This window comes from Plectropomus leopardus, chromosome 8 (assembly GCF_026936395.1).
Source record: "Plectropomus leopardus strain MGB_pleo_1.0 chromosome 8, ASM2693639v1, whole genome shotgun sequence".
NCBI classification, from domain to species: Eukaryota; Metazoa; Chordata; class Actinopteri; order Perciformes; family Serranidae; genus Plectropomus; species Plectropomus leopardus.
In genome coordinates, this window is record NC_142183.1 from 7,102,485 (window position 1) to 7,127,974 (window position 25,490).

The window sequence follows — 25,490 nt, forward strand, 5'->3', positions numbered from 1 at the left end:
CTGTTTTGAGAAGCAGATTTATCCGCAGTTTTCTGAAAACAGGGTTTATACACATTTTTACCTAAAAATTTCCATGACTTTTCCTTGAAGTTGAGGCAAATTTTACAGACCATACATTCTCTGAAACGACAATCGATACTCCTCATTGGGTCTTTTCCATGACTTTGTATTAGCTTTCTTAAATATATATTATTCAAAAATAATAATACATTTTGAACAAAATTAGTTAACTGAATTAATTAACTGAATATCGAAATAAAACTTTGGGACTGTTTGTTGTTAATGACGGGGGCATACAACTTCAAGTGGTTGTATTTCGTATTTGTTTTATTTTCTATTTTGAAAGAAAACATGACTTCCAAATCTGCCCACAGGTTTAGAAGGAATGTTTTCTTTAAAATATTTGGGCTTTTTTTCCCCAGAAATGTTTTTTGGGTGATTTTAAAAGAATACATGCCTTCCATTACACCATTTATCACAGCTATGGACTGCAAAGAGGGAAATTATCATTGGATATTTAAATTTCTAAAAGACCTTGAAGACATCATGTGTTATTATACAGGTTTGTGAAACACAATTTGATGACTTTTCCAAAACTTTCAGGGTATATTTAGTTTTTCAAAACCTTTCCAGGCCTGGATTTTTTTTTTGCAGCTTTTCCATGTCTGTACAAACCCTGTGAATCTCTTAGCTGAGAGAAAAATTAAAACTATTTTATGATTTGTCCAAATCTGCTTCTTTAAACAGGCGTCTTGACAGTAAAGATATGTAGGTAGTTACCTGGTGGAGCGACCATTCTCTGCCACTTTTGGAATAGGCATGTCTTGAGACAGTCCCGGGGGCTGAGGTTGTAGGTCTTGTGCCTTGACATGAGCTCCTGCATGGGCTCCAGGATGACACACAACTGCAGACGCAACGAGACAAAGCACACGTTCAGTTAAAGCAGATTTATTTCACATTTGATGAGCGAACAGTGTCCTGTCCGCTGCTGCAGCCTCTTATCAAGGTAGAGCAAAACAACATCCATAAAAAACACTGACTTTGTTGCTCAATTAATCACCCACAGGCTGACTTTGAGTGATTAATTGTGCAGTAAATCTAGTTTTTATAGACACAATTAATATAGTACCTTTAAAAACAGGTTTATTGTCAAGAGCTTTAGAGAGAAGACGGGTTGAGAGAGGAAGATGGGCAGGACGATACATTTTAATATGAGCAGCCTTTGTTGAGCTGTTTACTACATGTGAATGACACATTCATGCGTCAATACACACGAACTCGAAAAAAACACAAAACAGTCCCTCGTTCCCACACTGCACTCCAACAATATTCTCCAGTTGAGCACAATATTCAGTCTGGAGAAAACTGTAAATCTCTGGTGATCTGCAGTGAGAGGAACCAGAGGTCAGCCTGTCATCTTAAATACATCAGGCTTAGCTTATCCAGATAACATCTGGATAACATTACTGGTCAGCCCCCCCCATCCAAATGCTTGTTGGTGCAGTCAGAAGACAGCGATTGGACAGTCAGAGTGCCGTCTTATTGCTGGACCAATCACAGAGTAACACTGGGATCAAACTCCAGGCAACCTGTCCGTCTTTTTCTCTTTAACTAGATAAAACTGTTTTTTTTCTTCCCGACTTCTTCTTCATTGAAGATTTGACCATTTTACCCAACTCTACCACAACATCCTTTGTTTTCTAAGATACCACGAACAGCACACATTTTTGAGATGTATTCCTACTATATTTTGTATAGAATTGTGCAGTATTATGTCTGTGCTGGTGTGTTATGGCAGGAAGGTTTTATCCTGATACACAAATATTAAAAAGCAGTTTTCCATTAATGGCGGTACTTGAAGTATTGGTGCTTAAAAGTTTGTTTTCTTCAGAGGCAGTCTTTGTCGTTTTCACATTGTCATATTGTTTGGCTGACATAATGTTGTAAGGAACCATCACTGTGCATTTTACACTGATGAATGTAGCAATAAGTCACTATTAGAGCTGATCTTAGCTTCCTGCAGATAAATCTGTATCGGAGTATAAGTCGTCTGATAAGTAACAGTAAACAGAAAAATCAGTACAGAAAACAAGCTTTAAGGTGATTTTGAAACACTGTCAACATTACTTTGCCCACAAGAGAGTACAGACAAGTTCACTTTTCATCTATAAAATGTCCCTGCTCAGGATGCGTCTTGGTCAAAATTCTTTAAATCTAAACCTAAGGGATCTGGAGATATATATATATATATATATATATATATATATAGATAGATAGATAGATAGATAGATACCTATATATATAGATAGATAGATAACATGGTATATCTACTGGAGTGCAGTAAGCAAAACCAACTCTGAGGAGAAGTAAACAGCAGCCTTGTGTGTCAAAGACCAAGAAGATCACGTTAGAAGAATGTATGTAATTATAATAATAATAATAATAATTATTATTATTATTATTATTATTATTATGTAATTAATCTAACAGAACAAAGATTTTTGCCCACTAATTTCTCTGGTATGGCTGACCGGACAAGAAGTCAATTTAGTTTCTATTTTCCAGTTTCTGTAAGTGACTTACAGTAAAACATTACTGGAGAAAAAGGTGTGGGTTAACCAACTTGCTCAAGGGCACTTTGACAGTCGTTACTGAGAGAAAAGAGACTGTTAATCATTCGCTGCATGCTCAAATGATCTGACCTTCAGCATCCCAGCACCCCTACATTTCTGATGTCAAGTCTAATCAACATGCTCCTCCTGTCTTCAGCCGTACTGTACAACTTGGAGGTAAAAAAGAAAAAAACAAGGGCAGGTAACATTTTGTACCGCATCTATTACCTTCAACTATGTGTTAAGGTTTGGAGGCTTTTATACAAATGTCCTGACAACACCGGGAAATGTTTTAACATGATGGATATCCAAACCAGAATATGTTCACCAGTCCTGAGTCTCAAACTAGTCCTTCTAACAAGCGTAGCTGCTTGCGCCAAATTACCCTACATAAACACAGTAATGTTTGTTTCCCGTGTTAGGACGGCTGTGTTTTGATGCCATGCAGCTGGAGGTAAAGTGAACATCCCTGTAGCAGACTAATCCCATGTTCTCCTCTGATAGTTCCCTCCTGACACAGTAATATCCCTCCCCAGCTCAGCCAACAAGCCCTGGCTCTCAGCCTGAAAACAAGGGCTATTTTCAGGCTGAATAGTAGGAAGCCGACAGCTCCAATACATGGAAAGGCTTAAATACTCCAAATGAAAAAAAAAAAAAAGAAAAGAGAGAGAGTGTGTGTGTTTGTGAGAGTGAGAGAAAGGCCGGTTGTAACCCCTGAGCCAGGAAACCGTCAGTCTCTTTTGGAAGCACTGATAAACGCTGGGAAAGGTCTTTTCCAGAGACACATTATTGCCTGTTTAATGTGAGGAAAGGGTGTATTTTACCTTGACATCCTTGGATAACAGTGGGGGAAAACATAATTTGCAAAGTGTGTGATATGATGCATAACAGCAACAGCACAGCAGTGGTTCCCAGTGTGGGGATCGGGACCCCCAGAAGGGTTCATGATGTGAATCTAAAGGAAATGAAAGATGATTTTTGGGGTACATATTTGTTTTGTTTTGTGACCTTTCCATAACCTTTGCTTTGCTCCTGTGAAATGTTGTGTAGTTTTATCTCTCCAGGCCTCTATTAATCAATGAGGGGTTGCAACTAGACATTGATTTGTTTTAAGGGTCACAAAAAGACAAAAAAAGTTGAGAACCACTGCCTTAAAAGACAAGATTCACAGAGAATAAACTGCAGCCGCTGATTAGAACATGAATTGCACATCACTTGTAACAGCTATCTGCCCTGTTTCAAGGTTTGATTCACAAAAGATTTTGTGCTAATGATTTGGGATGTCAGTTTCGGTTAATTTTGCTTTCAAGACATCTATTAAAAGGTAAGTAACTAGTAAATTCTTAAGAAAAAAAAAAGAGAAAGATGCAAAGTACGAAATGGCCTTTCCTTTTGGTCCAGCGCTCCACTGACTCAGTGAGCTTTAGGGCTGTGTTTTAAAGTGCTATGTATTTAGAGGTGATGAAATTTTGATGTTCTCGATGTAAATGTCTTCACTTGTATTTTACTTTCTTTTGGCTTTGCTGTCAGGCAGCTGCACGCCCACCACCAAACCTCCAGTCTCTACTAGTATCTTGGCCGCTCTGCACTGTGCACCATCCAGGTTGGGTGGGGTCTAACGTCAGCTTGCTAGTTGCGCCGTTATTTTCAGATGTTACAGCTGGTAAAGCTGTCCCATTGGCAGAGCACATTTCTGTGGAAACACTGTGCACCTGTTTTTTTGGCACCCATGCAAACAGTTAGTTAGTCAGAGCAGTCACACTGAGAAACAGTGGCTCACAGATTTTTTCCCCGTGCTATGTGCAGTTGTTAGCAGAAATAGACGGTGAAAAGGGTGTTTTGATAATTACACTGACTATATCACCTTTTACTACAGTTCCAATGTCTTTATCTGCCACAGAGCGGTGGAAATACAAATATATATTTTACTCAAACTTTCCTGCTTCTGTTTCAAAATAAAAGTCCTTGTCAACAGAATCCCATCCGTTGTTGACACAAGGCAGCAGGCAGCCTGCAGAAACGTCACAGCAACAACGCTGCCAGTGTGACCATCACAGGCGCAAGTTTGGCGAGGTTGCTGTCAAGCGCTGCTCACGCATGCAGTGTGTCCCAGGTGTACGGGGGTGGGCACAATGTTTCCACAGCAGTCGTGTTGAGTCAGGACAGCACTTCTGGCAGTAATCGTTGAATTAGCAGTGCTGCTAGCTAGCTCCTACCAGACCCAGGTGGTGTGCAGTGTAGTTAACTAAGGAGTATCCAAATTAACCTCTCCACCAGCATATACAGTATAACTGGACAAAAATATTCTCGGCTGTTGACTGATTAACAGTTAACTGTTTACATCCCTACTGATGATATAAAAGCTCAAACATTAAGTTTTGCAGATGAGTGCTATTTGTCATGTGGCAAAGTATCAATGTTGTTTTTTTGACGAGAACACAGTAGGTGAAAAAATGTCAGAGAAAAAAGAAACTGACATTTTGAGAGAGGTCCTGGCTGACGAGGCACAGAGGCATTTCTCAAAATTTGGAAAGTCTAGGGGTGACATCTGTTATAAATGTGCTGCAGTTGCCATCAACTCTCTGAAGATGCCAATAATTTCACTGGAACTACGTGCAGCTATTTGCAGTGACTTTTTGAATTGGACTGTTTTTTGTAATGAGGTTCATTTAAATCGAAAGGGGCCAATTTTGAGCCAAATGTGTGCTTTTACTTTATTTAAATATGGCAAACATCACTATTTACCTTAGGGGTGCAGTTGAGAATTACAATTTTTTTTTTTTATTTGTGCAGGTTTGGCGGTTGCAAAAGCTGTGCAATCCTTGTGTGAATTCGCTTGTGAATCTGTAACTGAGCCTTCAATTCTTATTTCCCATTGCCCGTCTTTGTAAACTCACATGTTTAAAATGCAAATTCAATAAACTAAATAATATTGCTTTTGAAGTAGTGGAAAACTCTGTGTAGTTTATGGCGTTTTCATTATTACCGAAATGAAAGAAAACCTCAGATGAGAGTTAAATCCCTCGTTAAGATGAATGTTTTCTGTAGCATTTCAAATAAAACCACATTGTGCTGTGGGAAAGTTCCTAATTTAACAGATGCACAGGGATTTATGTGAAATATGTGAGTACGGTTTAGACCACTGAGGCAACGCACGTCATTTCGGCAAACTAACCATTCTTCAAAAGCAAAGCTGTGACTATTTAGACACAAACAACTTTCCTAAAACGCATGTTGTCAGCAAACAGAAAACAAGGCATGATCCCTGTTTCATTGTTCCGCTTGCTAAACACTGACCATCTGAATCACTAAAATAAAGAATGAACAGAAGCCAAATCTTTTAGTGTGTAATTACAGATACTTGAATTATGTGTTTTCTCTTTCAGCCGCATTACAGTTGCTTTCTGTACAGAAAAATCATTGTTATAGGAAAACAAAAACAGCCACCCTGCCTCCTCTCCCTCTCTGTGTCTTTCTTCACTCAGTTATTATAAGCAGCCGAGGTGCCGTTCCCCGATTCGCGCGCCATTTCACAATTATGAGTCTCAACAGGGAGCGTTCATTAATGTTATGCTAATTTTCTGTATCCAATTAATTCTTCTCTCTCCCCATCTCTCTCCCGCTCGCTCTTGTTCTCCCATTTGGAAATCGTAGCTGTCAGTCAACTGTGGCATCGAAAAACACAAACAAAACCCTGTGAAATAATCACTAATGTATTCAGCCGGCTTATACTTCCTATTTCCGCAAATTATAATGCTGCGGTCAGGTAGAAAAACATGTATATGCAGAGAGTAAAGAAGAAATAAGTGCTTATATTTTTTTTTTGTTTTGATGCCATGCACTTTTGAAATTATACACTCAGGTTTCAAATGCCCGAGAGTCATAAACCGTGTTCAGCACATAAATAAAAGCACAGGCTTTCAAATCCAGTAAGACAGAGAAAAATAGTTACATTAACAGTCACGATATGACCTTAAATAAACTTAAGAGTTAAAATGTGAATGTATAAAACCATAGCTTAGTCAAAATTGAATATTCAAACACTGAATGTAAAATTAGAAATGAAAGATAACACATCTGCAGAGCAGGTAACATAATAACTCAGGGGAGCACATAAATATGACAAAACATGAATATTCTACATAATAAAAACATCTTAATGCCGTCTAGACACATAAGTATGAGATATTTAGTTTATAAAGAATGAGCAACATGCATTACTACATTTAAAAATGGACAGGAATTGTTCCTCCGTGTGCATTTAAGTGTGAAGACAGCAAAAATAAAAGCAGAATGACAATCACACACACACACACACACACACAGACACAGACATAGACACATACATACAAACACACACACACACACACACACACACACACACACACACACACACACACAGAGTCCTTACCCTGAGGTAGTTGAGGGTGAAGTTGGTCAAACCCATGCGAGTGATGTTTTTGGACAGTTGTTCCAGCACCTGAGGGTCTTGTGCCTGAAGTAAGCAGCAGAGAAATAAAAATGAAGAACACATTTATATATGTATAGGCTACATATTTGTACAGCTTTATTTTTTTATGTTTGCATTCAACCGACTACGAATAAACTAATTATCTACAGGCAATTAGGCTAATTGGCATTCATCAGATAATGCACATTCGACACATTTGCACCCTCGAGTCATAAATGCAACTACTTAACATTGTTATCGCAGTTGCGCCATGAAGCTGAATGGAAGTATTTCGAGGCCTTCATTTCACACTATTGTCAAACTGTGAGGCTAATTAATCAATATTATTTTGCCATTCCATTTAAATTTGCACACATTTTCATTTCCGTATCTTTGCTGGATATGATGATGTTGCTCGGTGTATGTGTGCAGGGTCTGGGCAGCAGGGAAAATTAGTTTTATAATGTTAAGTTGTTGGAAAAACTGCAAAAATCTGCAGATGTAACCCTCTCTACATCTAATGCATTGTGCTCTTGTGTTTTTTTAGGTGCAGCTCGATGTGGTCCAGCTGACAGTTGCATCATTCACATAAAAGATTCAGAACTGACCAACATAGGCTCTGAATAAATTAATTGTAAAACAGAAAACTCATGGAAACCCTGTTATTATACAGTATGTGTAGGAGTAAAGAATAGATCTTAAATAAGAACAAAGAAAAAATAGCAATTATAGGATGACATCTGATTGGGAAAAAAAAGACTATTCACTAAGCTTGTTTGCCGCTCCGAGAATAAGCAGTTAAATCATAAAAAGCTGCAGGTATTGACAGAGCAAAACATAGCCCAGACTGAGGAGAAGCAGTGAGCACACTTGCATTCACCGCCTCATGAAAAATGCATAATTCTATCTCCAGTCGCATCTCTGTGTGGAGAAAGTCAAGAGGGAAAGCGAAAGAGTTCTTCTGTACCGTCAGCAGACCAACATGAGTGACGGGAGAATTGAATTAGTGTGCATTATTGGCCGACGGCGGATCAGAATCTGAATTACTTTACTCATCAAGTGGAATTAGTCTGAACGTACTGTACAAGGGATGTGTCTTGGCAGCACTGGTGCAGCCATGTATCAACAATTTGCGGAGTAACACGAGTAAAATGCAGGCGCATATGGTGCAGGGACGACACAGACACTCGGTTCAAGAGGCCAAAAACAGACAAACAACGGAGAACAAACTAAACACATTCAGAATTCAAGATGCATGGCAGCGGTCCAAATACGATGTTTAAACAGTGAAGAAGATGCACAGTACATGTATTGTGTTAGAGAAGTCAGGATGCTGCTCAGCGGTGGTGCAATGTAACTAAATACATCTATCCAAGTACTAGCGCTGTTAAAAATATTGACTTATCAATACATATCGATGCAGGATATTTGGAACGGTTTCAATACTCATTTTCCTCAGTTTACACCAGCTGTGCTGTCTTCTCTTATTGTTGATGCTTACAGTCATTCTGCTGTTCTCTGCTACTAAACAAGAAAAGAAAAGCTGCCGTCGTCATGTAATAACCCAAACATATATATCTTTAAAAAAAAACAAACAATTGTATGCCCTCAATGTCAATTTTTCTCCTGGTATTGTACATCTTATTCTCCAAAATATGGAACCAAGTTAGCAATTCAATTATTATGACAACAATTCCAAGTACTATGCTTATGTCCTGTTTTGAGTTAATGCTTTATACCTCTGAGGGTATAAGTTTATGATCCTGAGGGACATATTCTACGATTAATTCCACGCTTATTTGGCATCCAAGGTTACACTGCAGGTTAAGACTTTGCATACAAAAACTCATGATTATCTTATAAAATATGACCCATTTTTTAGGAATTAAAGTAAAAAAACATTATATAATAAAGCCAGAATCAGCTCAAGCTTGACCCAGTACACAGTAAAATGCAGCTTACACATTAACCCATATTAATTAAATATTAGAATAATAACGATATAACAACCATATGGGCTATTTGCCAGTTTAACAAACACTCAATAATTTGAGCATGTTCTTTTCTGACAATGCTAGTATAAGAGCTCCTGCATTCAACAGTTTAATTTGACTGCATATTGCTGTATTGCTACTTTCGTTAACGATCTGTTAACGTCTTCCAAACAAACTTACTTCTGAGTACCCACTTGGATGTATAGTATTAAAAACCATGTGTGTATGGCTTATCTGTTCATGTCTCGTTGAACTGTATATTTCTGCTATAAATGTGTTAAACAGCTGTTCCATCTATGTCATGCTGCATTATTTGTAACTACACTAAAAATTAAAAAATTGAATTGATTGATATCTGTGGCTGTTTGAATTCTACACAACTGCTCTACCTCATGTGTGTGTGAGGGCTGCATACTGTACGTGTGTGTGTGTGTGTGTGTGTGTGTGTGTGTGTGTGTGTGTGTGTGTGTGTGTGTGTGTGTGTGTGGGATGTGGGTGTAGCAGATGTTTGGGAGGGGAAACTTCCACAGTGTTTTATCTGTGTGTATTTCTTTATTGTCTCTGTGTATTTTTACCGCCCCACAAACAAGGAAATTAACCTTTTTTCAGTGGTGTTGTCATGGCAAAATGATTAAATATGACAATATTTGAATGTCATCATGTATAATAATAGTAGTTTTATGAACGTATGATTCATCCGTGGTCATGGTTTCAGTGCTTTCAGAGGCCTCAGAGTCTTTCACTGTCTGCATGCAGGCATGTGAGGAGTCTCTAGAGTGTCTGAGGGCTGAAATACTGAGATCAAAACCTTGTAGAAGTTTAGACTCCACTGTTAGACACATCTGTATGAGGTATGAAATTCACTTTATAAGGCTGAATCACTGTTTAATTTCTGTAATTTTTTGGTGTTTGTCCATGCACATGCTGTACCAAGAGCCTCTTGAATTAAAATTGTGTTGTTATTAAATTTATATATTCATGTTAGATGAACTGTGGCTCATCAAGTTTTGACCAAGAGCACAAGATTTTTGATTCTTTTGAAAGACTCTTTAATTACCTTGAAAAACACTCTTTGAATAAAACGTTTTATTGTTTTCCAGATCAGGAGCAGAGTGACTATTCCAGGACTGTACAGCGTTTTGAGGTACTTGTACTCTAATTAAATTATTTCCATTTATTGCTACTTTATACCTCTACTCTACTACAATCAAGGGGAAATACTGTGCTTTTTACTCTAGTAAATTTATTTTAGTTAGAGTATCAAGTTTTCAAAAGATACTATCAGTTCATAACATATAAATTATGACTACAAATCTTAAATCTTTTTATCTTAAAGACTACGATTAAACATCCAAAAGATAGAATAAATCAACTGAGTTTCTACCGAGCCTGGACCAATTTAAAGATTTTAACTATTTTGATCACTGATAACAGATTCAAGAACTTTGTTTTCATTATGCAAGCAAAATGAAACTGCGGATGCGTCATCCACAAATGGTGAATACTTTTAAAGCTTCACACATATTTACAAAGAATATAATGAGGTACCAATGTGCTGCAATGATTAATACTTTAACCCTTAATACTGCAAGTACATTTTTTTGCATGTTTTCTGTACTATCACTCACGTAAGCTTATAGAAAAAAGGACATTCACTTGCAAGTGATATTTTCAAATTATGTTACTTTTACTTTAGTAACCGATCTGGATACTTCCACCACTGATTTGTAATTAAGTTAAGTTTTCCTGCTGGCTGCCAACAAGCACTCATAGAGTCATCGGCGAGAAAAATGTAAGAATAAGTAAAAGTACTATTGAAACTCAAATGCCTTGTTGAAAATAATAAAGTGAAGTTTATTTGTGACTTCAAAACAGATGAGTTTGTGAAGTCAGCATCTAGTGGGCGTTACAGGAACTGCAGAACAAACTCTGTCCTCTTGTTCCACCACGTATTCTTCCTGTTTATCTCACGTTTGTCAGTCATTTCCACATGGGGAACATTTTAAATAAAGTTTAAATATATACATTTCTTTCACAATACACAGATATTTACAGCATGTTGGTCTTATTTTAAAGCTCCTGTGCTTCTGCTTCACTAACATGTACTGTTTGATACTATTTCCATCAGTGATCACGCACCTCTAGCATCTATCATGATATCAAATACAGGCTGTTTCTTTATAAACTTCTTAAAAATACAATAAGCACAAACTTTATTACTTTTCCAAACACTTCTTCTTGAGCGACTGTTTAAAAAAAGTACAGTATCGGTTCAGCTCACATCAAAAACTGGGCCTTCCACAGTGGCTCCGTCTGTACTGGTTTCTGCAGGTTTTTTCTGTTCTGACTCCCATGTGTCTGTATCTGCTTTCATTAGTCCAAGCAACGATCAAAAGACTGAACTCGCACTTCGCACACAAATCACTGAAGATCTGGCCAGGACCCACAATACCCCACAATATCCCACTCTCCAGGAATTAGTGTGAATACCCAGAGGGGCCAATTTATTGGTGAGTGAAATTCATATGAAGATTTGGCAAGAAAAAGAAGCGGGCTATACAGGCGAAGCTGCCTTTTACACACACCTTTGGGTCCATGGGGTAAATGGAAAAATACTTGGAATGAATCTCGTTTTATTCCTCAATCAAATGGGAGGAACTGCATGTAAAGAAACTTTACTGGATATCACTGGTGAAAAAGAAAAGCCAGCCAACAGGACTATAAACTATTGTTGTTTTTCAGTCATTTTCCTCTTTTCAGACGTGAAATGCGTCACATTTCTGGCTTCATCTTACTGTTAAAGTGATGGATTTCGTCATTCAGACATTGGTGACTTTTATGTAAATGTTCCCCACGGCTTTTTTCAAACCTGACAAGAGATTTATGTAAGGAGAGGAGGCGTCATCGCTGCTGTAAAACAGCTGTGAGTTAAAAAGTTTAATGATATGAAGAAAGGCTAGTGTTTTCTGTTCTGCCACAGGCTGCATTACCGATGAATTTTAAAAACGTATCTTTCCGTCGGTGCTTTCATTAATGACGATGCTGAGCGCGATGGACGCTCGCCCTCCACTTCTGTTCTGTCAAAAATCCTAATAAATTTTCTTATCAATTATTAGGCAGCGAACTCTGCTGCCTGTTTCTTAAAGTCTTGCTAAGTTGGGAATGTAAAGCGCTTTGCTGGATTTTCTTTTGAATTGAAAAGCTTAAACTTTAAGGTGGTTGTGCTATTAAAAAAGGAAAGAAAATGTATAATTCCTCTTACATCCTGTTTGCACCACGAGAAAAGGAAGTTGGCTAATTCAAAGCAATTCATAGTTTATGAAACTGATTTAATCTTTGAGAATGAGATGTTATAGTTGGGAATTATGTCCCAGAGATCTTAATCCTGCAAACAAGACGTACATTTAATTTTCTCTCTATATTTAACCATGTTCTGCTATATTCTTAATGTTAATCTCACAAATTCAGAACCAGACTTGTGCTGTTTGATATGCGTGTTATGAATATGATCTGATAAGATTGTAGTCATGATGTAAAAGTGAGTTATTCAGACATGACACCATCATGTTAAAATCTCATTTACATGAAGATGTGAATGTCTGAAATAAGGTTACTGGAATACTTCACCCAAATTATCATTTGTGTTTCAATTACTTTCGCCATAATCTGTTAAACCTGTACAGAAAACTTTATCTTGCATGCCTCAGCGGTGAACGGAGAATGAACCAGTGGCTTTACTGTGTAATTTAATCCTCAACAGTTGTAGATGTGTGTAATAACTGTCTTCTTATGTGTATTTTATGATTGTCAAATAAATCTATCTAAACAGAGAAAACTCTTGATGAATTGAAGTCGCAGGGTTCTGCATTAAACAACAGCAAAACTTTATCAAAACAGCTGATTAAACTCTCACACAACTCTTGCAGTATAATCTAAGTCTCACTTACCCCAGTCGTATGCCGAGTACTTCCCAAACAAATACAATTTCTGTAAAACCTTACTATTTAAAACCCGTCTGCATGACCAGCACGGGTGCATTATTCATCCGTGCATGAGAATGTTTATGCAGCAGTGTTTAAAATAGTCACGTTTTAGGGAAAAATGCACGTGTTTGGGAAGCAATGAACATACGACCAGATAAGTGAGATTTGGATTATACTGCACAAATTGTGTGAGAGTTTGGAAACAGATGTTTTGATAGAGTTTTGCTGTTGTTTATTGTGACCTCTTTTACTCCCATTAATCAAGAATTAGCTCTGGTTTTGGATATTTTATTCACCATGGAGTCATGGGATCATCATCAGGGATTCGACTTAACGCAGGGTGAGTACTTGACCTTTGGAAATATTCTTTATAGAGATTAGTGACCCCTGGTCCAAAAATACAAAAGAACCACTGTGCAGCATTGAGTTACCAGTTTATTCGGTACACTAAGTTAAAAGTAATGCAGTGCAATACAACTACATTGCAATAAAACCTTCATGAAGTTTTGTGCAGTTTGTAGTGTTGTTAAATTGCTTTGGACTTTACAGAGAGCTGTTTTTGTTATTTACAGGAGCATCGCCTCATTGACAGAAATTTGACACAGTAATAGAAAAACCTTTCAGGAAAAGCGATACTATTCAACAGCACCACAATCTGCAGCCCTAAAAATGAGCCTAAAGTTGAATCAACACCTCACTACTTCACAACACTACACTAGTTATGGTCTCCACATCATGTTTTTATGCTTTTCTAGAGTTTTTGTCTTATAGTATGGTTAATTTATTATGTGGTATGTGCAATATTCTACCCTAATTTATGTGTCCAGGTCACGTGATACCATGCTGTCCACTGTGTATTGTTTGCCCTGTGGTTAATGTATTGTTTTGTGTTGTTTTTCATGCTGCTGTGTGTAGCACTTCTTTGCACAAGACATATTTCATTTGAGACAATAAAGATTGTCTTATCTTATCTTACAACCTTAATGAAGGTTTTATTGCAGGACTCCTGTCTTTGACTACATACGTTTTGTCCAGGTGTGTTTTAGTGTTTGCCTGATTGGGCCTTCTTTATTCATGTTTAGAAAATGTGTTTTCTCGACCCTTTACAGCCGTGCAGCATCGCACAGCTTCAGTTCTGAATAACTTGAAAACAGAAAACCTTCTGCGAGCTCCAGCTCCACTCCACAGCTCCAGTGACTAAATGTGTGTTACACTTAGTGGAATTAAGGAGATTATTCATTCGACCTTGTTTTTTTTTTTCCTCCTCTCTCTCCCTTTTCAGACAAGGGCCCTTTTTTATCCTCGGTGGCCTTTGATGTCTGCAAATAAATTGGTTTGCAAAAATCCCTCCAAACTGCTTTGTTGGCGTTTAAATTTCATATGCTCATGAATAGCTTCTAAAAAGTGTCTTGGCAGAGTGCGGAGACCCTCGTTAGGATTCATAAAGTGACACCTAAACCAGGGAGATCTGGGAGTTATTTTCATGTCGCGTGTCAATGATGTCACACTCACGTGCATGGCCAGGATGCTGCGGGGGATGAGCTCTCGGTACTGCCGGATGGTAAAGTGCCACGTCTTGATCCTCATCAGATCATCAAAGGCAAACTCCAGTATCAAACGACCCTCTGTACAAACCTGGACAAAGATCAAATAGTTAGTGTTACTTTACGTTTCCACTCAGGCTCATATCTCTTCCAGTAATCTTTAACCGGCTGGCAGGCGGCCGTCAGCTGATTTGGACGCGGACAAAAAAGGAATCAGTGTTTATTGGCCGGGCGTGATTTTGATAAAAAACGCTGGAAGGGTTTCGTCTCCGTTTTGGAATTTGTTCAAGGACTTTGTAGAACGGAGCGAGCTATTATGCTCCCAATATTTACTCTGCTCGCTTCCCTCATTCAGAGCATCTGTCCTTGGGCCTCTCAACCATCCAGCTATTTCTAAAATGTGAAAATAAATGTAATCTGGAGAGGGGTGTGTTTACACCAGAGACAAAAGAACTTCAGGTCAGAGAGAGTTGCCAATTAGGAGGAGAGAGAGAGAGACAGAGAGAGAAACAGTGCGGGGAAAAAAAACATTTTTTCGCCCCTTTAGCTGAATTCAGCGCTTGCCGGGGCCCTTGCGCTTCTCCCATATTTCGTTGCTGTGACAACCAGGGAGAGAGAGGAGAGAGAGAGAAACGGAGAGACAGACAGAGAGAAGGGGAAAAAAATCAGCTGATTAGTTGGCATGGCAACGGCAAAGATGTAATCCCACCAGACACACTCTAATCAATGCCCCCAGCGCAGATGGTCTCCTGAGGATCAGCAAGAAAGAGGCTAGCGGCCATATTGCAACCCCCCTCCCTCCCTCCCCTCCTCACCACCACCATAACCCCACCCCCCACCCTCATTCCCCACTAACCACCCACCCACCTACCCCTGCTGATCACGTGCTCCGACGCTAACTCCAACACACAAACACACACACACACACACTAAAAAAGTATAAATAGACGCTCGACTGCTCCAAAAAAAAAAAACAAAAAAACCCTGAATGCAGAGCTGCTTCTCTGCTGTCTTGACTGTAAAATGTGGATTCTGTATAATGTTCTCACTCTTTGTGCAGCGGAGCGTTTCCAGAGTTGTTCCACCGGCTGAGATTACAGTAAAGTACATATAGAGAGAGTTTTATTCCATAATGTGACACCTACTGTTGAAAATGTCTGATTAGAGCAAACGAAGAGCGACACAAGAACTTATGAATGATAAAAGCTGAACTTTTACAAGAAATCACTTCAGATGGACAACAACAGCAATGGACCAACACACACCTGAGTCTTATCCTTGATGACGTGTGTCTGTATTACTGTCAAAACGATGGAAGAAATAAGTACTGTAGCAGTAACATAAGTGATACTACATTACTGTCCATTGATTTTTATAACTCAGATTACTATATAATGATACTATTTTACTACTTCTACTTTTATTTTTCTTATTATTATTATTACTATTATATTACATGCTATATCATGATATTTTACTCATTTTCCATTATCTATGATGATGTTTATATCATAGAATTGTATTGTTACTATATAGAGTGTGTATAATGCTAGGGTTGGGAGAAAAAACATGAGTATAGTATCACAGTATTCTCTGTGGGAACATTGTATTGATACAAGTATTGATTATGTTTATTATATGAATTATTAATATTGCAAGTACAAATTAAATTTTTGGTTGCCTTCTAGAATAATAAAATAGCTTTTGCTGTTCACTAGATACATTTTGCCAAAATAATATAATGATGATGATGATGATGATGATGATGATGATGATAATAATTATTATTATATTTATTATTATTAATATTTTGGTGTTATTAAGGACACAGAGAAAGGTCCATAGCTTACTAAATTGAAATAACACACAATGTCAATCATTTGCTGTGATTTTAACAGACTGAAAACTTCATCTTATTAGATGAAACAGATGTGGAAAAAGCTTTCCTTTGAAAACATAATCTGTTGTTAAAAATAAGAAATAAATCCCAATATATATGTAATTACAAATATCACAAAACATTTTTTATCTCATATTGAATTGTGACATGATAATTTTGTATTGTGGTGCCTCTGGTGATTGCCATACCTACATACTGCATAGACGCATATATATATATATATATATATATATATATATATATATATATATATATATATATATATATATATATACTACATCATATGTATACTGCACTTATTGTTGATGCTTTCACCTATTCTTTGCTGCTGAGTCGTGACCCCTCAGGGGTCAATAAAGTCTCACATTTACTCAAATATTACTGAGGAACTTTTACTATATTTTTTATTTCTTCTTTAAGGAGATGTATAGAATTTCTGAAATTAACACTTCCACTGACTGACTGACACAATTCAGCGCTGATACAGTGGTTTTACGTGCAAACATCTGCGCAGTTGGATAATGGGCTTGTCTGAGCTAGATAAGTGTGGATTAAACTAAAGCAGCGTTTGGAAATAATCCTTGGCGTTTAATGGACAATGACAATGGTCTTTATCTTTTATTTATTTATTATTTTTTTAGTCTAATTCCAACAGCAGTTTGTCCAACAGTTGACCTCAGAGTTCAGAGTGAAAAGAGGGATGCAGCATGACTTAAAACACCCCTCAAATTTAAAACAATACCTTCAGGGTGGGTGTTCAGTGAAAATTAAGTATTGCCAAATTTGGTGATTTTTGAGGTGAACTGAAGGACTAAGAGTTCCTTTATGGGTTGAATTCTTCTACTTCTTAAGTTAAATAAACCATCTTAAACCCCGTTGGATTTTCTGAAAAACTTATTTTCTAAGCTCACCAAAAAGTTGTTATGTTTGGACATTTGTGGTTTTCACATGATGGAGTTTTAGTATTGGCTGAAAAAGCCTTAAAACGAATATATTAATTATTTAGCAAAAGAAAGTAGAAGAAACAAGAAAGCATATTTGTGTATTATAAACATATGTATATGCATATATATTGAAGTTTTGACTCCAAAATTATCACTCATCCCCCCGGGGTCTCAGCCTGTGTTGAATTATAGGAAGGGATGCTATAATTAATCCACTAGTACTTAAATTGCTATTGAAAGGTGGAATAAAAAACAACTGTGACTTTGGCGTTTTTCTTGTGCTCCTTTGAAATGAAATGCATCATGGTCATTATGTGTGCGGATGAGTTTTATGCCCTTCGGCCTGCTGAAACCTATTAAAAGAGCAAATACTTAGGCATGTATGAGGAAATAAGTGCTCCTTTACATCATTCCTGAAAAGTGTACCTTTTGTAGATTTATGGTATTTAGCCACCAGCGGTGAAATAACTTGAATTGGGAGCCAGTGTCTTGTGATGCTTTCAGGTGCAGTAGCCTACAGTGAAACAACGCTGCACTATTGATTTCTCTTTCCATAGTGCCAACTGTGTCTTTAGCATCGCCTCCACTGTTGCTCTTATTTCTCTCCCCAGAAGCTTTCTGCTTCTCTGTAACCGATAAATGAATTGGCAAAGCAGCTAAATCAGAACCAGAATAAGAATCACCTTAATTGCCAAGTGCAATAAATGTGCAGGAATTTGTCTTAGTGGCACTGGTGCAGAGATTTATTAACCACAAATGCAACCAAGGCAGCCTGTTTTTTCACAGACTCCAGAGTAGATTCAATCACACAAAGCTATTTATTTCTCCATACTGAGAAAGAATTGGTAAAAATCTAATATTTCTCACAATGGTTGTAACCATTTTTTAGCTAAATAATGTTCCCTTATGAAAACTAAAAGGAGGAAAATCCCCTTGAATTAAAAAGTGGTCCATTAAATGGTACAGCCCCTCACAGAGAGTCCCCATTGATTTAAGAGCAGGGTCATAAATCTTCCACACAACGGGGCTGAGATCAGGGGATCTCCGGCTCAAAAGAGCAAGAAAAGAATAACAGCGTCCTGCTGCTGGGACACTATTCAATACTGTACCCAAACATGACAATCAATTAACAACAGAGGAGCTGAAGGTCATTAAATCGATTATTATGAGCACTCATGACTGCTGCTGGAGAATATAAATAGGATCAAAGTTGACTAAATATGCTCAATTATAGCGACAAGCTGCTGACAGGCTTTGTAACAGTGCACCTCAACACCACCTCCTGTATCTGCTCTGTAGAGAGCACGGAGCAGAAGATTATGGAGTATTATGTTACTTATGGTTAATGTACATTTAATCCAAGTGTGTTACTGACAATATGTTGAGTGTAGAGCTCATGAAACAAGTTGAATGATTGATTGGATACTCGATAATCAACAGAAATGTATTTTCCAAATAATTTCTTATTTATGGAAAATTTTTACTGTTTTCAGTTTCTCACATATGAGTATTATGTTTTTTTAGATTTCTATGATACTTACAACCAGAGGTAAATGTTTTACAAGTCGCAAGTCTCAAGTCTTTGCACTCAAGTCCAAAGTCAAGTCCTTAGTCACGAGCGTAGACTGTGTAAATGATGGACATAGCGACCTTGATGTCACCCAATGGTTTATGGACTGCTGCCTCAAAATCGCCATTATGATCACTGCCATCTTGGATTTTTGGAGCTAGAAGTGACCATATTTGGATGAGAGGCTGGCGCTGTGGAGAAGCGAGGGGCGGATATAACTGAGACGGAAGACACTATTGGCAGCCTGTCAGTCGATATGCAACTTTGGGCCTTAATAAAATGTAAACGTGTGAGTTAAAATAATATTTACCCTCCCCACAATTTGCATAGGTGTTGATATTGGCTATAGAGACCAAAATCGCTTTTTGTTCCTGGCTGTAAACATGTTTATTTCTGCTGTGTAGTTGGGGTTTTTAACATGGAGGTCTATGGGGATTTTAAGCCAGCCTAAAGTGGCCTTTCAAAGAATTAGTATTTGGCACCTTCGCACTGGCTTCATTTTTCAGCCTCAGAGGTAGCTGCTTGGTCGAGAGTGACAAGTCAAAACTGATGAGTCTCAAGTCAAGTCCCAAATCCTAAACTTTGAGTTTCAAGTCCTAAACAAGAAGTAAGAGTAATAATACGACAAATTTACAGAAATCATTAGTGTTTTTTCCAATATTTTTAATTTATTTATGCACATTTTGCATACTGCAATTCTCTTAGCCTTGTTTCTGTCTGTGAACAAAATAATCTTCGGTATCATTTTTTTCCAACTGGCGCTGAGTAACATAACATTACTTCTTTATGGTTCTCTCCTGCAACTTGATTGGATGCTGCTGAATTGGTTCAAACAAAGTGGGTCTGTAGACTAATGAGTCTTCACTTGCAGGGAATGAATTGTGTTAATGTTGATTTAAGGAAATTGGGGGAAATTAATCAGGCAACCTTTTCAATAACATATTCTTCAACCTTTTGGCTCAGGGAAAGCTATCAGGTATTTTCAAGTAAAACGGCTCGAGTCCAAATGAAGTCACTGGTGTTAAAGTCCAACTAGAGTTGCAAGTCTTTTTTTTTTTTTTTAAATTTGTCAAGTTGCTTCTGAAGTCATCAAATTTGTGACTTGTGAGTCCAAGTCAAGTGATTCAAGTCCAAACCTCAGAACACAACAATATGAATATGTCAACTTGGTGTCAACTTAGTTTTTTTTTACTATTTTCTGATATTTTACATACCACACAACTGATCTATTAATCGGTAATGAAAATAATCATTAGTTGCAGCCTTTGCTGAGGAGAAGCAACAGTGATATTTTCCCTCAACATGAGAATCAGCATACAAATTACTTACTTATGCAACTACTTACTTATTCAACATCTCAACTAAACTTTTAAATAAAAAAAAATGTTGTTCAGGATAAACAGTGTGATTGTGCAGTGCAGAATATATTTCAAGCTTATGAATAGTATATAACTGCAGTTTCCAGGTGGCCTTGCTATGAAGACGCATGTTTTACAAATAGTAATTGTAGCACTGCTGGTTTGATTGCAGCATTTGTTGCAAGGTTTTCTCAATGTCTCTACTGTGTTTTGTCAATGAAGGTTAAAATGGAAAATAAATAAATACATTTTTTTTAAAATCTAAAACTAATCTTCAAAAGAAGTAAGTTTAGTTTAATCTAAACAAAAAAGTGGTGGACTCCTGTGCACAGTCTGTACAAAACATTGAAAAAGGAGCTACTGTAACATCACAGACTTTTGTCAGGAATAAAACCAAGTATACAAAAAGGTGAGCAGATCTTCAGTTATTAATTTAAAAGCAAAATAGGTGCATAAAAAGATCAATGCAGGCCACTGCAAATTGAATTAAAATGAAAACCTAAGAAAAAAAGTATGGAAAAGGCAACACAAAATGAAACAAAAGTTGTATAAATATGGAGAGGAGAGGTCAGTGTCTGCTATTATAACATAATGAAAACATTGTAAAATAATGTCAAGTTCTACTGTAATTAAAGATACGGGGAGTCATGTTAATTAACAGTATTAAAAGGAAAGTCAACGGCTTGTTGCTACAGTTAGTTAACCCAAATCCTGTTTATATTATCCGGAAGAAGTCACAAATGTTGCACAGTTTATATTAATAACCTTCACTGTCATGTAAAGGACAGTGAACTGACACTGCAATTCAGTTTGACGAGTCTTTGAAAAAGCAAAAAGTAAATTACTGCAATGTGGTAATGTTAGTACTGTAAAACCTTAACTAAAAGCCTAGATCCACTTAAACGGCCAGTCCCTTTTACTAACCCGGTGTGGCGACACATTTTGACGGATAAAGGCCTGTCTCAATTAGAGGCCAGGTCTGGTTTCTGTGCAGTTCGTTTTTACAGAAGTTCTTTGGATGTAAAAACCTGGTTGTTCTTACCTGCTAGACTTGACGTTAATTAGCTGCTTAGATCACACATACAAATATTCATATATGTTTAGACTTTTGTCAGTATAGACATGCTACTCACAATGTTAGCTTGGTAAGATTCTCCACAATTTGGTCATTCGATTAATTTTACTGAAACCATGAGCTACAAGGAAGTATATGTTTGGCAAACTAAACAAGAGATACAAATAAAGAGATTAGTAGATGCAGAAGACTTTTTTCTTCAGCAAACTATATTTATAATTATATATTTAAAATTATTTTACAGAATTATTAGAATTTTTCAGGTCATTACTGGCTTTGTATTTTTTTCTTTTACTTTGTCTATTTTTATTTATTTATATATTTTTTAGGTTTTTTAGTAAATATTCAGGTAATTTTTTGTACTTTTGGCAGATTTCTTGCTAACTTCTGAGTCATCTCTTCTCTTGTTGCTCTTTACCTTTTTTCCCATGATTTTTTTGTAAAAGCCATTTTCCCTGGGTTTCAAAGGGTTAAATGTATGAATTTCCCATCGATGCTGAGCAAGTTTTGTGTGAAATGAATCAAACGCCTGTCCCAAATATAAGCCTGCGGAATTCAGTGAATTAAGCAATTAATAGCCCAGGCTATTAATTGAAGTTTTCGGTAAAAAAGTATGGTAGAGAAAACTACAATCCAAGCAAAGCCCAGAAAAACACACACAGCAGATAACACATCCGCTAGTCAATTTCTCCACTCGGGGAATTAAATTCACTTGAGCTGAGATCACCGAGTCACGAACTCGCCTTTTGCTCTTTGCTCCCCTCCCAGCGTGAAGAAACCCCCAACTGGGCACCGGTAACAAGGGCCGTGCCCTCCGAGCTAACACACACTGGCCAGGAAAAGCAAGGCCTGCTGGGTAGTGAAAAGAGGTGCTGGGATTCTGGGGGCCGCTGGGAGGTTGGGGGGGCTTTTGGTCAAATTGGCACCCTGTGTGACCTTGTCAACACCTCGCCGCCCTGCAAAACCTGCTCACATTGTTCACAAGCACCCGGGTAGCACCGCACACTCTTAGCGCCCTGCAAACGCCACACATTCGGTAGTGTGTAGCATCCCGCCAGGTGAGTGACGATGAGGAGAGACAGAGAGAGCATGACAACTTGACACTGTGCTGAGCTCCTGCACTTCATCTACCTTCAACCATTACTCTGATTCATCAAACTGCATCTCATCATATATATTCCTTTTTTTAAATCATTTGTATTAAATGATTTGTTTTCTTTCATTATAGTACACACCCTGTTATATTTTTAGAACAAAACATGTAAAATATGCTTTCTGCTTTCAGGATAAATTTGGTTCATTACAACTCGAGTCGATTTTCATAGTTTTGGCAATCATTTCTATCGCAGATGATCTGGGAACTAGGGATCAACTGACTATCAGCAGAAATATTCAGCATTTTTATGATTATTGGAATCATTTATCGGATTGCCCAAAAAATAAATATTAATTGATGATGATAATGTGCTACTTCACAAAGAGATCGTGCTATGGGGCTGCAACAAAGTCCCCCCTTTAAACCGCCCCTGCATTTTTACACAGAACCAAACGATGGCGGTGTGTGATTATACACTGCATCGCAGCATCCCGCAATCAAAGGAGGCATAATGGGTGGGAGGTTTAACATATAAGCGTCCGCCTTTAGCGTGACATATAAAATACCTGTCGGCAGCGCTTTATAAACAATTACAAGACCATAACATGTCAATCTCAATCATTTACCATCTCTGTTATAAGGTGGCTGTTCTCGTCCTCTGCTCGGAGGGTAAGAAGCTCCTGAATCTCATTGTTTTCCCAGTTTGGGGACATTTAAAGCTGCTGTTCCTCTTCTCTGAATAAGTCGCACACATAAACACGTCGTCAAAACATCACACTTGTGCTGCCCGTGGTCACGTCTTTCAGGCTTTATGTTTACACTGTCCCCTTTACGGAGCTGTTACTATCACCTGTCTCAGTACAGAGGCGAGACCACTCTGTCCTCCCTCTCTGTGATGGGACATCATAATACAGAACGGCGAGGCGGCATAACAGCGTGATATTCCTGCCTTGAACGGGCACTGTAAATGCGGCTAGGATGTCTGTAGCTGTCGACGGGGGTGGGGCTGGGGGGGCATTTTGTTTTTTTATCTATTGAATTTTTCTGCATCTTTTAAATGCTTGTGCCGTGCTCTGTATCATCTCTCTAAATCAAGATGTTTCTCCGTTTTTTTTCCCTTTTCCTCAGCAGCAGTTTGTCAGTCATGGAGGGATACTTGATCCCTCTATCCGTTCACAGATGATCAGATCACATGGACGGATGAGAGGAGCAGTTTGTAAGTGAAAGTAAACTTTTAGACTTAGCAGAATGAATGCTTGAGTTTCACTTTCAATGCACCTGACAGTCTGCTGTGCCATCTCTGTCCCAAGTGCGCTATAAATAACCCAACTGTATATATTCAGATAGCGCTCCCAATAGCCAGTCCTGCTCCAAAGACCTATTTGTGGGGGCGGATGATTTAATGGTGGCGGACCACCGCAAATAAATGAATGTGTGGGAAACCCTGGCTATTATTACGCCTCGCCGTTTGGTAAAAAAGGTACTATCACAGATTAAGGGAACACAGCTGTCTCGCCTTTAAGCCAGCAGCAGGGGTACTAACAGTGCCAAACTGACTTCTATGTAAAAGGGCCAGGCAGCAGGATGGGGGGGGCTGACTCAACAAAGAAGAACACAAAAACATCTGCAAAAAATGAGAGACATTGAGGTACGGGAGGTTCTTGCCCTCCGAGCAGAGACGAGATTAACTGCCATATAAACTGAGACAATAAATGATAGTTACTGCCAAATTATGTTGTTGTTATTGTTTAGAAAGTGCTGCCTGACGCTCAAATACTTGAGAAAAGTGTCTGAGAGCAGCATGAGAAAAGTGCTCGATCCAGGTTTTGAAGGGTTAAGGAATACTGGCATGTTATGTAAAATTACACACTGGGGTGGCATGATGCCGACATTGTTTGGTTCTGTATAAAAAACCAAAGGCAGCATAATGAAGAGTCTTCACTGCGGCCATATCGCAGGATCTGTGTGTAAAAAAAGCTTCTGTCTGTCGTCACCACTCTGTAGCTTCACTCAGCACAGACTTCAGTCTGCAGCGTAGTTCATACACTTCACTGATAATCCAGAGAATTATACAGTAACATTGAGCTTCATGATCAAAGAATGTTTCTGTATGGCGTCAAAAATTCAGTACATATTCTCTCCCCCTCTCTGTGGCTGGATGCACTACAGAAAAGGTCTAAGAGTGCAGTATGGGAGTAACACAGTCCACTAACACCTGGGAAGGCAGACTGAAATACATGCAAAGGTGTCAGCATGGAAAGACAAATGGCTCCGTCTCTTTCTCTTTTAAGATAGTGCTGAATAGTTCTCTTTTGCAGCAATTAATAAATATAAACTAAAGGCATTTAAAAAGAGTTTTGTGTTTTAATTTTTTTATTTTTACTGCGAATGTATATCGGTTCCAAATACAAGTTATTAGTCTGCTTGATCACTAATAATCAGTATCTGTATTGGCCCTGTAAAAACCATATTGGTGGACTACTGTGAACATGGTGGTAACACTACAATTAAGTCAGACAGGGTGAGAAATACAAGCCACGACGGTCAGAGAAACTGTAAACAAGGTCACACTTCAGCCAAATTATCAGCCAGTAGTTCCCAAAGTGGTCTCCGTGAGGATGGACCAAGGAAGAGTTGTTCATTTCCATTTTCCAAAACAGAAGAAATAATAATAAGAAAATAAAAAGCATGTTAAAAGCCCTGTTAGATTCTGCAGCTCAGTGTGGTGACATGACAGTGTCTGGTTGCAGACGCTAAATGCTCTCTGGATCATGGGTTTTCCAGATGCACAGAACAAGTGAGGAAAGATGCTGATACATGTTTAAAAAATCTATGTGAGGACAGCCCTGTTTTGTATCTATACCCCGTTATTATGAGGTAAAACCAACAGTCTGCACACATAAAATGTTGACAATAATGCCTCATTGCACTGGAAAAGTGTGAATGCACATCTATGGCAGAGGC

The 25,490-nt window shown here is 38.0% G+C and overlaps 1 protein-coding gene across 4 annotated transcripts in view; it reads right to left on the bottom strand.

Moving 5' to 3' along the window:
* The window catches only part of ldb2a (LIM domain binding 2a), a 120,593-nt gene that overhangs the window by 17,790 nt on the left and 77,313 nt on the right, over positions 1–25,490 (bottom strand). For all 4 annotated transcript variants that reach the window (XM_042493547.2, XM_042493546.2, XM_088080809.1 and 1 more), the window contains exons 4-6: positions 14,552–14,674; positions 7,024–7,107; positions 781–904 (exon numbers count right to left, since the gene is read on the bottom strand). In XM_042493547.2, the coding sequence (XP_042349481.1) occupies positions 781–904; positions 7,024–7,107; positions 14,552–14,674 (331 nt within the window). The remainder of the gene's footprint in view (positions 1–780; positions 905–7,023; positions 7,108–14,551; positions 14,675–25,490) is intronic.